The sequence below is a fragment of the Megalobrama amblycephala genome, linkage group LG22 (assembly GCF_018812025.1).
Source record: "Megalobrama amblycephala isolate DHTTF-2021 linkage group LG22, ASM1881202v1, whole genome shotgun sequence".
NCBI lineage: Eukaryota > Metazoa > Chordata > Actinopteri > Cypriniformes > Xenocyprididae > Megalobrama > Megalobrama amblycephala.
The window spans coordinates 18,245,282-18,263,627 of NC_063065.1; the positions used below are offsets into that span (position 1 = coordinate 18,245,282).

Below are 18,346 nucleotides of genomic sequence, written 5' to 3' on the forward strand. Positions count from 1 at the left end.
TACATATTCATTTTAAGATTTGATAAAAATTACATTTAAAAGCGTCATTAAAGGGGTCCTATAATGACCCTTTTACAAGATGTAATACAAGTCTCTGGTGTCCCCAGAATGTGTCTGAAGTTTCAGATCAAGACACCCCACGGATCATTTATTATAGCTTGTCAAATTTTCCCCTATTTGGGTGTGAGCAAAAACACACCGTTTTTTTTTTTGTTTTTTTGTGTATGTGTCCCTTTAAATGCAAATGAGCTGCTGCTCCCGGTCTCCTTTCCAGAAGAGGGCAGAGCTTTAACAGCTCGCACTTTGGTTGCTCAACAACAACAAAGCTGGAGAATCTCACGCAGGCAAAATGACGATTGTCAGTAACTGTGTTCAGCCTTACATTGTTCAAACCAGAGTCGGACACTGATGGAGAGACTCAGGAAGAAGTTACAACTTTTAGAATGCATCTGGACGTTTCTGAATGGTTAGTGGATAAATTTATGTAGTTGCTGTGGAGTTGATTCAATTCATCGACTAGCATGTGCCGTCATCTTAATCTTTTGTGCAAATCCAGCACTGAATTGACCCTCGTTTGTGAAGCAGTCCGGTGTAAAATGACCGCATGGCAACAACACTACAACAACTCTTCCTCTTCTCTAAAGCAGCCCAACATGGCCTCGTTCCCTTTGTTGCGTGTTCCCGGGGGCAGGGTTTATGTAAATTTTGGGGTTTGTCATGTCACCAATCCAGGAAGAAGCTCGTTGTAGTCCCTACCAGCCATTTGTTGTAGTCCTTAAAAAGGGATTTCTGTTAAAGAAAATATCTCCCTTTGCAGTCTTTGCTTATTTGGTCAGGAATGTGGGGCTCGTGTGGGACATCATAAATGCCAAACAAATTGTTGAAGACAGGTGTCCGTGTTCTACCTGAGAATATATCAGCTCCGGAGGTGTCAGTCGCAACTGTAATGAAGCAGAAATACCTTTACTTTCACTCATGGTGCAAATGGTGGGCTGAAAGCAAAGCATGTCATGACATGTCACTCCGTACAGCTACACCATGGGGAGCTTCACTCGGTAGGACGGCAAAAAAGCCCCAACTGTTGACAGTCTCTCTCCTTCACACTGGCAGTAATTGCAGAGGAGCTCTGTAATTGCATATTTCTATTTTGCTATCAATCTCGATTGCAAATGTCAAATGTATATACTTGCTTATTGGTATCCTGCTTTGGTGTTTTAGACAACAGCATGGTAGGAATGAGATGACTGCTCTGAGACACCCTCACCTGGGCAAACAACTCTCTGAGCTAATTCAGTCTCCAGCTGCCTGGAGAGGTTTGTTCCATCAATTAAGCAAAAAGCATAAAGGATGGTGTTGTGTTTTGCGGTATACACATGCTGCAGCTCCATCGCTGGGGAAAGATAAACAATATGGTCCTTCGGGAGTTCTGCAGTACACCACGTGATCAACACCAAGGCAACACACGCACACTAATGCGACGACTGCAGTCTACAAGACAAACCAATCAGAAGCCGCTTGCATAGCCTGAGGGTGTGTGAATGGAGATCAAGTAGACGCCGTAAGATGGGGTCTCATTGAAGCGTTCTTCTCCTCCTCCTTCATTTTTTCTAGTGTGGAATCATTCCGCAACTCTCGAGCCAAGACACAGATACATCCAAGCTGAGCTTATTTCACAAGATGTCTGGATTGAAGTCCCTCTGGCTCTTGGAAAACTTTGTCCACTTGATTCCCAGATCCAGGGCTGAAAGACAGAGGCTGATCCTTACCTACATTTTGTGCCCGATTAGAAGGCTTGACATTGTGATTTGAGCACAAATCAGTCATAAATGGGTTTTTAAAAGGAGACATTTATCAAAACCAAGCTTCCCAAACAACCCCAATGCCATTCTCAACAGCGACTGCTGTTACCTGAGAGCAGTGGTGCGTTTTTTCCTTCACTCCTACAGATAAATTACCATTTCAAAGCGCACATATCCAAGCAGCGATGGCACACTTGACAACCAGAGAAACTATTTAAATGAACTCTTGCCTTACAAACCTAGTATTTTCGTTGCACCCACATGTTTAGGATTGGGCAACTTCTGTGCATGAAAAATGAATAAACGTTGCAGAGACTTTTAGGAATCAGAAGGCACCAGTTCTTATGGGCATTTGTAACATCTGAATGTGTTGCAGAACTAACAGTATGGTAAAATGCATTGCTTTTTTTGATTGTTTGTTCAGCAAGTGGCCTTGTAAAATTTTAAGCTTTTAATTTAAAATTTAACCCCTGGTTTCACAGACAAGACTTAAGCCTAGTCCCAGACTAAAATGCATGTGTGAGCCGGTTTAACTGAAAGCAACTTGCCATTGTTTTGTCTCAAGATGCACACCAGTAATGTTTTTTCTAAGGCATGTTTATAGCTGTCATTGGGCAGTCGGACTTGTAACCCAAAGGTCATGGGTTCGAGTCTCAGGTCTGGCAGGGATTGTCGGTGAGGGGAGTGAATATCCAGCGCTCTCCCCACCTTCAATACCACGACTGAGGTGAGACCCTTGAGCAAGGCACCGTACCCCCAACTGCTCCCCGGGCGCCGCAGCAATGGCTGCCCACTGCTCCGGGTGTGTGTTCATGGTGTGTGTGTGTTCACTGCTGTGTGTGTGCGCACTAGGATGGGTTAAATGCAGAGCAAAAATTCCGAGTATGGGTCACCATACTTGGCCACATGTCACTTCGCTTCGCTTCGCTTCACTTCACTTCACTAAAAGCTAATTAAATGTACTAAGGTCTAATCCTGGCTTAATCTAAGCCCTGTCTGTGAAACCAGAGCTAAAGGTTTTTAATTAATGACAATTTTAGAGTGTACACCTCTGTACCTTATCTATCCCTAAAGTGTGCACATTTGTACCTTAAATTCGCAAAGTCAAGTCAGATCTTTTCTTCTGTATTGTGAGGTACATTCGAGTGTAACAGATTATTGGAAAAAAAAACATAGGGCGGGACTTTTTTCTATGTGTTGGTTGTGGATTGGACTTTGAGATGTGGGTATTGCACTCGGAAATGGAGGAACATGAACACAAGCTTGTCTGGGTGGGTTTAAGCAAATTAAATTACGTCACCAGACAGAAGTCATTTTCACCAAAAGACGACAATGACGACATTTGATTAAATATTAAGGTTACAAAAAAACTTGATTGAAACATATTACATATACATTAGGGCTGGGACAATACATCGACTCTTGATTCGCGATACAAAGAATCTGGAGTGATTCTGAAATTTTCCGATGTATCGCGATTCTCTCTCGAATCGATTCTGAGCTTAGTATTTAACAGCAGATGGCACTACTATACGTGCTTTACTAACACTCTTACACTGCCTGCTTCCATTTCCTTTACACACACCAGTTAAAACTAAAATAGGCATTCATAAAGTTCGAAAAGGTTAAAGCGAATTACAAATCTCGCATCATAAAAGCATTCTGAGCCAATATTTAAACATTTATATTTAACCACTTACATGACCCAGCCGAACGCACAAGCGCTGTCCAGCAGTCTTCTTCGTGAGCATCTGAGAGTCTGCAGTTAAAAACTAGCCTAGAGCGCCATCTGCTGTTAAAACTAAGCTTCAAGTGAGAAAATATCAGGATCGATCCAGATTCATTGTATCGATCAAGAATCAATGTATTGTCCCAGCCCTAATATACATGGATGGATCGTTCACAATAATATCTATAACATGCAGTTTGATTGATAATAAGGTGAATTTTCATTTCATGCCGACTTTGAGGATTTGAATTTATATGTGCACTTTAGGGCTAAGTAAGGTCAATTATTAGATGAGACTTTACGTGAACACAACCATGCAGACAAACTTGTATTTGTTGAGTGATGCTGCACCTTAAAATAGGATATGAATCTAAACTGATCCAGGTAACAAGCCTGAAGCAATTCTCACCTGGGCTGTACTCCACCTTTCAGTAAAGCTGTAAGTGTTAACCATAAAAGGTGCTGAGACTGCTTAATGGAATGCATGAGAACTATTTGAGTGAGAGCATTTAAAGATTAAACCCGCTCTCATTACAATAATGCTGAAACATACACTACACAAGTACATGAATGCAGTTCATTTTATTTTATTTTATTTTATATTATATTATATGTAATTTATGCCAACGTACTTGACGTGTTTGTCATTTTCGCTGTAAGTTATCTGTACTTTTATTCAAGTATGGTTTCAGGTACTCTATACACCTCTGCTGGTTAACCAGCCACAGTTTGAGACAAAAAGAGACAAAAAACTGTGACAAAGCACTGTAAATGTGGTTTCTGCTTCAAAACCAATTAAATTGGTACACCTTACCCTGACTGAACACATTTTTAGGATATACATAAGATGCGTTCTTGGATTTAAATACGGAGCAAAACTGAATGGGACAAATTGCCACTTGCAACTTTTAAAATCCTTCTTCTACGTTGAAATCCGATGACTCAGTGAGGCCTCCATTGCCAGTAATGACATTTCCTCTCTCAAGATCCATTAATGTGCTAAAAATATATTTAAATCAGTTCATGTGAGTACAGTGGTTCAATATTAATATTATAAAGCGATGAGAATATTTTTGGTGTGCCAAAAAAAAAAAAAAAACCCCGACTTATTTAGTGATGGCCGATTTCAAAACACTGCTTCATGAAGCTTCGGAGCATAATGAATCAGCGTATCAAATCATGATTCGGATCGCGTGTCAAACCACCAAACTGCTGAAATCACGTTACTTTGGCGCTCCAAACCGCTGATTCGACACGCTGATTCATTATGCTCCGAAGCTTCCTGAAGCAGTGTTTTGAAATCGGCCATCACTATATAAGTAGTTATTTTGGTTTTTTTGGTGCACCAAAAATATTCTCGTCGCTTTATAATATTAATATTGAACCACTGTACTCACATGAACTGATTTAAATATGTTTTTACTACATTTATGGATCTTAAGAGAGGAAATGCCATTGCTCCCTATGCAGGCCTCACGGAGCCATCGGATTTCAACAAAAATATCTCAATTTGCGTTCTGAAGATTAACGAAGGTCTTACGGGTGTGAATCGGCATGAGGGTGAGTAATGACAGAATTTTCATTTTTGGGTGAACTAACCCTTTAAACTGTTTTTTTTTTTTGCACTGGTTCCTTGATGATAGTGTCATGAAGGCCTTCTGTCAGTCTATGGATGGCAAACAACATCAGAGACAAATTTGCATAATGTATCTATTTAGCCCACAGTTGAAGTATCAAGCATCCGCCCAAACACCCACAAATCATCTCTCACACATAAACAAACACTCTTCCAAAAAGCAGAGCCCCAATGGAAGGGGAGGCAGTATGCTCCTTTCACCCGCAGAGATAAACACCCGGCTCTGTGCTTGAGGAGGGAGCACTTGCCCATTGACAGTTGCATTGTATGAGAAAGAGAAAATACCCAGCTGTAATTAAATTTAAGCTCTGCACAGGAAATGCTGAGGGAGGTTGTCCGGACAACGCAACACGTGGGGCGTGAGGGTGGACCTGGTGTAGCCCTGCCAACTAATCACACCAAAGCTGTGGCAACAAGTGCATGCATGTGTAACCACATGGATTCACTCCACTGGTTAACCAGCCATGGTTTCTGAGACAAAAAGAACACTGTGAATGTAGTTTCTGCTTTGTTCACCTGACTCTGATTTGAAACATTTTTAGGAGGTGTTTACATAAGTACACGAGTTCTTGCGTTTAAAAACAGAGCACAACACAATGGAACAAAATGCCACTTGCAGCATTTAAAATGACGATTGAGACAAAAATCGAATGTTCAAATTCGCCATATCATGAAAATAATTAACAAGTGAAGCACAGAAATTTCGGCAACCAAAATAGTTTTAGAAAGCCAAAATCATTGACCGAAACGGTGTCATGTTCACACTGTCAGTTTTTGGGATTGACAACCACATTTACTTACATTTGTGAGTCTCAAAAAGTCTCGTTCACACAGAAACTTACAGTAAATTAACTTATTTATATACAAACACTTAAAGGTGACCTAGAACTTTTTTTTAAAAGATGTAATATAAGTCTAAGGTGTCCCCTGAATGTGTCTGTGAAGTTTCAGCTCAAAATACCCCATAGATTTTTTTTATTCATTTTTTTAACTGCCTATTTTGGGGCATAATTAGAAATGAGCCGATTCAGGGTGTGTGGCCCTTTAAATCTCGTGCTCCACGCCCCAAGAGCTCGCGCTTGCCTTAAACAACAACATGAAAAAAGTGTTTATTTTGATGTTTACATTGATTCTGAATGAGTTTGAGGCTATGCTCCGTGGCTAACGGCTAATGCTACACTGTTGGAGAGATTTATAAAGAATGGAGTTGTGTTTATGCATTATACAGACTGCAAGTGTTTAAAAATGAAAATAGCGACGGCTCTCTTGTCTCCGTGAATACAGTAAGAAACGATGGTAACTTTAACCACATTTAACAGTACATTAGCAACATGCTAACGAAACATTTAGAAAGACAATTTACAAATATCACTAAAAATATCATGTTATCATGGATCATGTCAGTTATTATTGCTCCATCTGCCATTTTTCGCTATTGTCCTTGCTTGCTTACCTAGTCTGTTGATTCACCTGTGCAGATCCAGACGTTCTGCCCTTGTCTAATGCCTTTCATCCAGACGTTAATACTGGCTGCCCTTGTGTAATGCCTCAATCATGGGCTGGTATATGCAAATATTGGGGGCGTACATATTAATGATCCCGACTGTTACGTAACAGTCGGTGTTATGTTGAGATTCGCCTGTTCTTCGGAGGTCTTTTAAACAAATGAGATTTATATAAGAAGGAGGAAACAATGGAGTTTGAGACTCACTGTATGTCATTTTTATGTACTGAACTCTTGTTATTTAACTATGCCGAGGTAAATTCAATTTTTGAATCTAGGGCACCTTTAAAATACACTCAATGATGTTTTTATAATAAATAAAGTTCAGAATTACATAATCATATTTCTACTCCAATTAGTTTTGAAATATAAACATTTAAATCGTGGCTGTCATAACCGATTTATTCAAACATGCATTAAATATTGAAGAACATTAAAAATTATTATGAATATGTAATGGCGCATAGCTATATTTATCAGAATGTTGCATTCTAGAGTTCACTTTTCTAAATGTGACGTTACGTGACATTGTTTACAAGCTGTTTTATTGACGTCTTTCCGAGGTTGAAACACTGATTGAGCTATTACACGAGACATGATATGGATTTCGGTAAGTTGTACTGTATCTTTTAACATACCTTCAGATGTTCATTCATGTTTATTTCGCGCTGTAACTGGTATTAAAGTGGAGGAGAGGATGTTCACATGCACTCTGTGCTGCTGCTTCTCTTTAACTGAGGCACTACAGCGATCAGTCACGACACATTAAACAGCAACAAAACGGTATTTTTTGAAACTCATAATAAGATGGACGTCATTTGAAATCTGAGACTTTGCTTCATATCAAAAGTAACAAAACACAAAGATTATTGCAATTTATTGGATGGGAAGCGCTACATATTCTGCTCATTCATCAACTGAAAACAGACTAGACTAATCGATTCTAGGGCTGGGCGATATATCGCATGAGATTGTCACGCGCATTTCGTCAGTAAAGCCGGTTCCCTGATTACCGCTAAATCACCATCACCTGCTTTCAAATGGAGCGGCATTTAATAGACAGAACCGTAGATCACTGAAAAGCCACGCAATATCGCGTTCATTATCGAAGGCGATTCATCTGCGATATGAACGCGATATTGCGTGGATTTAAGAATCGATATTGGTTCGTAAAAATGAGAATCGATTAAAATCGAGAAATCTATATTTTTTACCCAGCCCTATTAAACATTAAGAGGCGGCTCGCTGCTTTTGAACTCAATTGAATTCACTTTATCAAATGATTAAATTTATCACCTGAGAACACAACACCCTCAACTGCATAAAGAGTTCAATTACTCAATTATCCAAACTGAATTAACGAAACTTTATTTCTAGTTTCAGTTTTCAGCAACATGAAAAGTTTAATTTTGGTTTCTGTGTTTTGAATAATTACCATGTTATTGTGTTAGCCAGAACTGTCATGATCCTACACACAAAACACATCAATTATTTTCATTCTACATAACATAATTTGTTACAGTGGCATTTTGGGTGGCACCTTGCAATCTGAAGGCATCTATCTGTTACAAAAGCTAACAAATAAAAACTCAAGTCATTAAATGGACCAAAAAAAAGCACATCCTTCCTCTAGGTTGATATAAAGCAAGTCTAGTATCAGCCTGCTATTAACTTAGAGTGACCATATCCACCTACTCCTCAACGTAACTGCGGTATGATCTCAAACTCAGGATTCTGGACAGAAATAGTGGGTCAAATGGTATTGTCTCTCTCATTAGCTTGAGGCAGAATTATGATTAATTCAGCACCTGTCAGAGGCTGAATGAGATACTGCTACTGAAAGATGATGCATTATTTACAAAGACCAGTAATGAAACAAAGTGTCTAGTAAGAGATCTAAAAGATGCTGGACTTTCATCCAAAAACCTGATCTTTTATATAAACGACCAATTTCATTTAAATGCATTGTATCAGCCAGGGCTTTTCATCATGGTATGGGCTGGGTTTCATGATTTGAATTCAATCTTTTAGTCTATGGTAGTGCATCCAATAAATCGCAATAAGCTTTGTGCTTTGTTACTTTTGACATGAAACAAAGTCTTAGATTTTAAATTCTGTCCATTTTATTACAAAATTCGAACAATAACAATAGGGCTGGGCAATATATATCGCATGCGATTGTCACGTGCATTTCGTCAGTAAAGCCGGTTCCCTGATTACCGCTAAATCGCCATCACCTGCTTTCAAATGGAGCTGCATTTAATAGACAGAGCCGTAGTTCACCGACAAGCTACGCAATACCGCGTTCATTATCGAAGGCGATTCATCTGCGATAATGAACGCGATATTGCGTAGCTTGTCAATGATCTACGGTTCTGTCTATTAAACGCCACTCCTTTTGAAAGCAGGTGATGGCGACTTCGCAGTAATCAGGGAACCGGCTTTACTGACGAAATGCGCGTGACAATCGCATGCGATATATCGCCCAGCCCTAAATAACAATAATACCGTTTTGGCACTCTTTAATGTGGCACTCAGTTCAAGTGATCTTCTCTTCTTCTTTACAACTAGTTACAGCACAAAATAAACATGACTGAACATCAGAAGGTAAGTTAAAAGAAACAGTACAACTTACAGAAATCCATATCATGTCTCATGTAATCACTCAATCAGTGTTTCAACCTCGGAAAGACGTCAATTAAATGGCTTGTAAACAATATGCCATGTAATGTTACATTTACCTCAGAAAAGCCATTCAGTGTCCATAAACTCGTTAGTCAGCTACAAAAACTAACTCTAGAGAAGAGCTATTTAAGCACTTTACTACATATTAATTATATTTTTTTAATATTCTTCAATAATCAATGTATGTTGGAATAAATCTGTCAAGTTTTTATGACAGCCACCATTGAAATGTTTACATTTCAAAAAAAAAAACAAATCGGAGTAGAAACATAATTATGTGATTATAAACTTACTATTATAACTTCATTATTATAAAAACTGCCTTTTGTGTAATTTTGTGTAGTGTTTTTAAACTAATCGGTTCATTTTAATAATCAATATTACAGTAATGTAGTACCAACAGCATTATTTGAGATATCACGGTCATGTGTCCTACAGCGCTAAAAGTTCAAGAGAACAATCAGAGAAAAAATTCTCATCTATGTTCTTGGAAGAAACCAAAGGGATAAAAATCTGAGGTCATTTATAGTGTGGAGAAACAGACAGGAGCATAAAACACATCACAAATCCTCAAGAACACAGTGCGGCAGCTTTTTAAATGCATTAGCCATCCTAGTGAGACATAAATGTCTATATTAAGCTTCTAAAAGCAACTCAGAATCAAAAAAAAAAAAAACCTATGATATTTGTTAGTTAAGTTTGTTCTGGGCTTTGAAATTCATTTTAACAAGTTTCCTCCTTGTTTGAGGCTATTAAGAAACTTTTTATGATGAATAGCACAGGTGCCAAAAGGACTTGAAACTGCCTGAAGTGTTAGAAGGCGTGAGTAATATACGATCAGTCTGAAAGCTAAATAATAAATGCGGACACCTGATCCAACTGGTTACTCTCAGTTTCTTCACAAGTCTCTTGAAAACAATGTGAGTACATTGAATATTAAAAGTCTACTGAATCACAATTAGCACACTGCAGGCGTTTTCTTAGGTCAAAACGGTCTTTGGTGGTGCTGGATGAACACGGCCATCCACACATACATTGTAAACTATATGTGAAATGCAAAATAAATGCAAAGAAATAGTTTGTAATATTATCCTATTTATTCATGAAATAAAAAATAAAAAAATCTCTGTCAGTACAGGTCATAAAACAAAGTGCTTAGAACTATTTTATATTTAAAAAAAAAAAAAAAAACTGTAAATATATATGTCAAAGTCACAGAGTGACTGATTTGGAAAGTCAGTAATAAAATGAAAGTAACATTACACATCATAGAAAAAGTGGCAGGTCTATTATTTTGCATTTAGACAAGTCAATCCAGAAAATTTGCAATGTGTAGTTGGCAGCATGAAAAATATATATACAGAAAGATTCCTGCCATTATAATCACTGAAACTGTCAACTACAACATGAGGTACACAAAGCTGCACTCTTGCAAAAACTCCCATTGTAATCAATGAAGCTGTGCAACGAATCTCTTATTGACATAGTGTTTATACTTTGTTGGTTATAGTGAAAGGATTCACGAGTGTGCAGTGAGCAGATTCTTAAACACATCCGATTGGCCATTTCGTTCACACGCTCAACAGTCTGTGATTGGCTACAAAGCTCAATGCTTCAAAAACATGGTGTAAATAGAAACCTTTGACGATCTTCACAAAGCATTTTAAAGCAGCTGGTTATCAGTGGGTACAAGTACTGCAGATCACATTAAATGATCATTTTGAGTGCTGCTGAGTGGATTCTTAAACATCTCTGATTGATTATTGTGTTCACGCCGGGTGTGCCTCATATGTCCTGAAAAGTGAAGCTGCGGGCTCTTTGATCGCCCCCTGGAGGCTGGATGCAGTACAGGTCATAAACCCCACCCTCTCAATGCAGACAAATGAGACTTAAGTCAAAACATAAAAATAAATTATGCTTCAAATAAAATTTTCCAAAAGATGGTTTTGGTCATTTAAGGTCGTTATCACGCTGATTTATATTCAATTGTTCGTTTTTGTGATAAGTTTGATTTTAGCTAGCAATATGGTGCTATAGAAACGGGCCGTGTCGTCGTGATTCACAGTTGATTGACAGCTTCTCTGAGGACTGTCGGGGCTTCGAGGGGAGATTGAAGATATATAACTAACTACTAATTTTCAATTTCTGTGTTATTTCACACCGACAAAATGAGCTGTTCAGCAGTATACTGTACTAACTGACCTACAGGATCTGACGGATATCTGAGCTTTTCTCGGTAACGTTAAATGTGGGCTTCGTAAGCTAATTGATAAACGTTATTAGTTAAGCTAACACACCTAACGTTAGCCATGACGGGAAAAAAAAGCAGGTGATCGTTATCTGGCAGTTACTAATTATTTTTATGGTTATAAAATAATAATTAGCAGGATAAAACTAATGATAGCCTACTCTAATTAATTATAGAGCACCGTCTACAGCAATCGATCTCCTGTAACGTTAGTTTAACCCTTTATTTAAAATGGCATGACCTTTTCTGACATTTTAGAGTTGGCATATTATATTGATTTTATCTACTGAATTTGCTGTTTCAAAAATATTATTGTTCTAGAAACAGAATAGCCTATTATTTTATAGGTAGAATTTTAAATTGTGTATAATTTATATAGCCTATTTAAAATACATCAGTGATGACGCAGTCATCTGGGCGGAAGTTTGATACCGCGACTCCGCCTCCGGGCTCCACTGACGATTCTTTCTGCGCATGCACAGGCTCCAAACTTTTTTTTTTGACGTTTTTGCGCAACGTGTCAGCGCCCATTGGCGTCCGTTTTGGCTTCAGTTCAATACAATGGAAGGAAGCGGCGTCACGGCGTCCATATTTTTTTTACAGTCTATGGTTCACGCATTCAACAGATATGTCTGTGATTGTTACAATGAGCTAGGGCTGGACGATTATGGCCTAAAATCAAAACCTCGATTAATTGAACATTTTACCTCGATTACGATTAATGAACGATTATTTTATTTCTGATTTTTTTTTTTTTTTTTTTTTGCCCTCATAGTTCACTGACAAGGTTTGTACTGTAAATAGCCTATGATTGACTATTAAGGTGGGATATTTTTTTTCCTGTTGAAAGAGTGATCTGACATCATAGCTCACTATCAGCAGTTATTTTATCTATGGTTATGTATCTACATTTCTTACAGGTTTTTGCTCGTTGTAAATCAGATAAAGATAAATTAGCACAGTACCAGTAGTGATTGCGTGTGTGAATTAGTCATACCGTCTCTCTATTAATTGTGAAGCTGTGGGTTGTAAATAGTTCCTTCAAAAGTAGAAAAAATATATGCTGTAACTTTTGAGTTTCTAAGCTATTTTAGTGATAAATCACAGGACAGCGCTGACAACAAGTTTCTGCGTTCCTCTGTGTGCGCGCGATCTTCACGTTTTGCGCAGCTGTTTGTATGAGTGTTCGTGCCACATGCAGCTGCGCGAGCGCGGCATAGATATATGTATATATCTATGCGAGCGCGGTAGCTCGATATAATAATACACATCCGATCGTCTAATCGCTTGAATGTCCAAACCATAAAACAAATACAACTGACAAAGTTTAGTCAAGACGCAAGGCTCACCGCTCGCGCGCCATCACTATGTGTTGAACCGGCGTTCACCTCCGTGTTTTGCTTTTATGCCACTGACTGGACTGGGCGGAGTCACGTGGCTACACACGCAGTTATGTTTTTAAGGGGGAAGTATTAACAGGATTAAAAAACCGAAATAACCGACATGGGAAAATTACGTCGGTTAGAGGTTCTGAATTTCGGTTTCGATTACTTTTCGATTAATCGTCCAGCCCTACAATGAGCAACGCTTCAAAAACATGTTGTAAATATAGACATCATTGATGCTCTTCACCGTGCACTTACACAGATACACACAGGAGCATTTATATATGTTGAGCGCTTGAACACAATAGCCAATCGAAGGTGTTTAAGAATCCACTCAACACTTTATTTTAGTTTTATTTAAACTATAGGAAAATAAGAAATAATTCCTTTGCAACTAGCTGAAGTAAGTTTTTTTATATATACACTTTATATTAAGTAACACTCTTTTTTAATATAGTTTCAGTTTTAGTTAACTATAATAATCCTGACCAAGACAGTTATATATTTTTTTATAAGATAATAAAATAAAAACCTGGGAAAAAATAATTTGCAATTTCAAAATGCAATTTAAAGCATTTAACAACACAACCTTGTATTACACCACATTCCTGACAAAAAGTAGCCTGCAAGACCTTTTTTTTTTTTGCACTGGAGTTTGGCAGTTGTTAATTTTGGACCCTGTAGGGCGAAAAAGAGTTTTAGTGTCATCTCCATTACACATTAATGAAATGCTTAATGTACCAAGCCATTCAAAAAATCAGTATAAGCATTCTGTGGTAGTGAAGCCACATCCTCATCAGACGAGAGACTCAATCTAAACCCATTCAAAATATTCAAGACCTGAAACTGTACGACAAACTAGAGGTCCCTAGGTTGCTCAAAAGGATTTTGTTAAGATTGATGTGCAGTTAGAAAAAAACAAAATGGATCAGACTCAGCCCTGGGGTCCTGTCTATTCAGCCTGAACAGAAGTTTTGCCTGAAAAAAGAAAACGATGAACTTGTTTTACCTGTTCCACAAGTATTTATTGCGCTTCAGGGACAAGAAACTCTCCTTATATCTAGGCTGTCATTAGGAAATCCATGTACACATTCAGAAAATATCAACACTCACATCAGACAAGGAAACTTAATGACTTTTCTGGCATCCAAAGCAGATATTTAAAGGGATAGTTCACCCAAAAATGAAAATTCTGACATATTGTTCTAAAAACTGTATGACTTTCTTAGTTCTGTGGAACATAAAAACATATTATGAGAAATATTATGACAAAATAACAATATATACAGCATTTTCTGTCCACACAATGGAAGTCAATGGTGAACAAAACAGTTTGGTTACAAAGATTTCTTCTTTTGTGTTTCCACAGAAGAAAGAAAGTCATGCAGAATGACATGAGGGAGAGTAAATGATGACAGAATTTTCATTTTTGCATGAACTATACCTTTAAGTCATCACATTTCTTTTAGCAACAGAAAAACTTCTTTTCCCTAAAGCATACATTTACTTTAAAAGAAAAGTCATACAGCAGACTATTAAACACTTCAAACGCTCAACATGAAAACAATGCTTGCTGGATCTGCAAAGAATAATATTTCAAACACCTTACTCTCATAGCCTTTTAGTGACCCATTTTTCTGAGACTTCCCAGCAACGCTTATCTCTAGACTTCTTTTACAGAAATACCAAACATATCCCATGATAAAACTTTCTTCCTCAATAAATGTTCACATAGCATTGGGAAGTAAGGGAATGCTAAAAATTGTAGATGAAACCAGAGTGTACAGCTTCAAATGAGGCGTGTGACCCCCTCCGGTGTGACAAATGAACTGTGGTTCGACAATTACGACAGGATTCCTCTAAAGTTCACTGAAAGATGCTGTCATAACTCTGACATCAAAGACAAAGGCAAAATGCAATCGTAGATATGCAAAAATGGTCCACAAATACACACCGTTTAGCAGAAAAGCTCTATATTGTAAAACGACTCACTACCATAAATGCTTTTTCAGAAGCGGTACAAACACAACTAAACTAAGGCGGTTAACTGATAATATTCTTCAACCATTTACGACATTTATTATTACTCATATGCCTATCTCACAATTTTGTATACATCAGCCCTTCATAATCAGTGTAGTAAGCCTGTCTCATCTTTTAAGTAGCCAGAGACAAGATTTGCAAGGATAAGGCCTGCACTGGGAACTTCGTCTTAGTGGTGTAAAAACACAGCTCACTAGATATGGTCTGAATTATTCACTAACCAGCACAGAGAGAAAGGGTTCACAGTTTCCCCTATGTTTGCCAAGCGGCTTGAAATAGATTAAACTTTCTACCACTTCATTTGACTGTGGCTGTCCTTTAGATCTTCATATCTCCTTGTACGTGAATTGAATCACAGCCTAAATTTCTCTGAATATGAAAGATGCTCTTATATGCGATTCAAAGACTTCAAAATATCCCATTCCTATTAAAATCACACTCTGTGCCTAATGTTTTCCAGACTAACCAAATACTTTAGTTGAAAAATATATACAAATACATAAAAACAAAGACTTGGACTTTGATAACCGTTTGCAAGCCATATGAAACAATAACACTGCATGAACAATGCATAGTGCATGTGATTTCAAGAGCCTGGAAGCCATTGCTTTCTTCCCTCTTTAATAATGCACTGTAATTCAACTTCCACCGTGTATGCATTATTGACCACTGATAATGAGAAATGCATGACAGAGACAGAGACATTCACCTTATCCCAAACAAACACTAACAGACTAGCACAACCCCTATCCTGCACACAACACTTCCGTTACGCCCATCGCAAACTAGTGATTCATTTAGGCGAATCGGTTCTTTCGGGCAGTTCGTTCACATACCGATTCATCAACTCGTTAAGTGTTCACAAAAGCGACCGGGCCAGTTTAACCAGTTCTTTTTGTATAGCGAAATGAATAATTATCCACAAAATACAGCTGCTTATCAATGAATTGTCGAATAAATTATTAGGTTTGCGTCAAATGCTCTAAATTACAGCCGAGTGATTTACAAACGCTTTCCAATCGGTTCAGATGAATCATTCAAAAGAGCCGTTTCAAATGAAGAATTCGGCGGAGGATGTGACTGCAAGGCACAATGATTGCGCATCGTTTCTACACATTTAATATAGTTTAATCTCCATAAGCATATATCCTTGTATTATTTAAAGCCAAATTAAGTCATTCAGCGACAACACAAATGCAAACAACAATCTCCACCTGCGTTTCTCTCCATCTTGCCCAGTCATTGTTGTTATTCGGAAAAATTGAGGATAGTGCAAACAGATTTGCGCGAATTTAAACGCTATGACAACTTAGTTTGTATGTTGTGCTGTCGAACAAGAACCTTAGACTGTACGAAAACCTAAAATGTGTAATATATGACAGGTGGGTCTTTATATTTATTGATTTAAAACATCGTCAATGACACTTAAATGAACTGAAGGACTCATTTTGAATGCTTTTAAAGCACTTAAAAGTATCATGTAATTAAATAATTGTAGTTTATTCGGTGCACTGCCCTCATGATGGTGATGAAAGGGCTTTCTCAAGCTCCTGTCAAAGAGGAATAACTCGCCCTGTCAGTTCCTGCTTTCCTTTACCTGTTTCCTCATTCGTGCGTGTACTAAATATGATTTATTTAAGCAATGAGAGCATAAACATCGACATTTGATGTTAAATGAACAGGTACAGGTTTAGATCAAGGCGGTTTTCAGGTAGAATGAGAATAACTTCCGCAATGCTGCTGGATTCTTGCAGCTCTTCTGAAGCTGCTCCGGCAGGATTAAAGCCACACATGCAGATCTTAAACATCTAAAACACTGCAATCAACGCATCGAAATCATACTGACCTAGTGCCACCTCACAAGCTTTGCGCAGCTGCGAGTGATGAGCCTTTTTCACCTCCTTGTCGGCCAAGATCTTTTCCAAAGCTCTGGTTAAAAACATGTTTTTCGTCTTTTTGCCTTCATACATGACGCGCTGCGACGGGGCGAGGAGGACCTGTCCCAACGGAGGCTGGATCCGCGATTTTTAGATATTCCCGTATGATTGAGTTTTTCTCCGGCGGATGGTGCCCTCAATAGAGAAACATAAATAAAGCCAGAAGGTGGGGTAAATCCCTCAGTTTTCCATCAGCGACCTGCTGCCTGCGCCATGTTGGAAGGAAATGACGTCACACACGTAGAAACGGCCGCAGTGAGGCAGAGTGAGAGAGTATAAATATTATAAAGTATAAATAACAATAATTAATACAGATTTTTAAATAAAATAAAATGTAGAAATAAATAGTAATGAATGACTAAATAAAAGAGTAAAAGAATGAGTTAAGTACTGGTTGTCCGACACGTCAAACGAGTAAACTCACTTCCTTGTGGTCATAGATATAAAAATATCCGTGTTATGTTGTCCATAAGTTATGTAGCAACTTGTTAGCAATTTATGTTTTGACACAGCTTCACAACTGTAATTTATAGTCTATTGTAGGAAACTTAAAGCTCTCTTCAGTAATGTTAACCACAGACCTTATTTTGCTTATAAATCAAAACCCACTTCTGTTTTAAGAATACTATTTATGCTTTTTTTTTTCTACTGAGTTTATTCAATAAGTGTGTTTTATTGTAATTTCATGTGTCCCAGATGAGTTTGTTGCAGTCATGATTCAGCCAATAAAAAGTACCTAAATATTATTTGCATTTACATTAAATAATACTAAAATTAATTTCTGTCTATTTGGCTGAAAAAAGTTACTGCACATTTTAATAAAACATAATTGATTTATTTACAGCATTTTTTGTTGCTGTCTACTGCAGTTTTAAATGATTTAAACTTCATTGAGATGATAACTCCATGATGAATAACTAATATATATTAGTTTATTGCATTGCTATATGTATGTATGTATAATATAAATGTTTTTAAAGTTATTTTAAATATGAGGACTCATGAAATGTCCTCATATTTTATGTTTACGTCATAATACCAGTGTAATACCCATGTCATTATACATAAGTTGTGTCCTCATAAATCACAAAAACACACACGCACACACACACACACAAATGATACAATGTCACAAATGACTATTTTCTAGACACAAAATTAGAACAATTATCCTCAAAACTGTGTGTGTTACTTCATTAAATTAAATTTTACCATACTTTTGAGTTTGTCATTAGATCCTGCTATTTGCTGGACATGAAAAAAATATATGGTCTTATATCCTTCAACAGTAAACAAATTTATTTTTTGGCACTTAAGCCATTTCTCTCTTTATCTCTTAAATACTTTTTATTTATTTTCTTCTCTACGCTGGTTTTAAGG

At 37.5% G+C, this 18,346-nt stretch overlaps 1 protein-coding gene across 6 annotated transcripts in view; it reads right to left on the bottom strand.

Moving 5' to 3' along the window:
• The window catches only part of arfgef1 (ADP-ribosylation factor guanine nucleotide-exchange factor 1 (brefeldin A-inhibited)), an 83,642-nt gene extending 66,422 nt beyond the window's left edge, over positions 1 to 17,220 (bottom strand). For 2 of the 6 annotated variants that reach the window (XM_048174059.1, XM_048174058.1), the window contains exon 1: positions 16,876 to 17,220. In XM_048174059.1, the coding sequence (XP_048030016.1) occupies positions 16,876 to 16,999 (124 nt within the window). In that variant the 5' untranslated portion in view covers positions 17,000 to 17,220. The remainder of the gene's footprint in view (positions 1 to 16,875) is intronic. The other 4 variants (XM_048174063.1, XM_048174060.1, XM_048174057.1 and 1 more) reach the window with 3 other exon arrangements.
• Between the last annotated feature and the right edge of the window lie 1,126 nt (positions 17,221 to 18,346).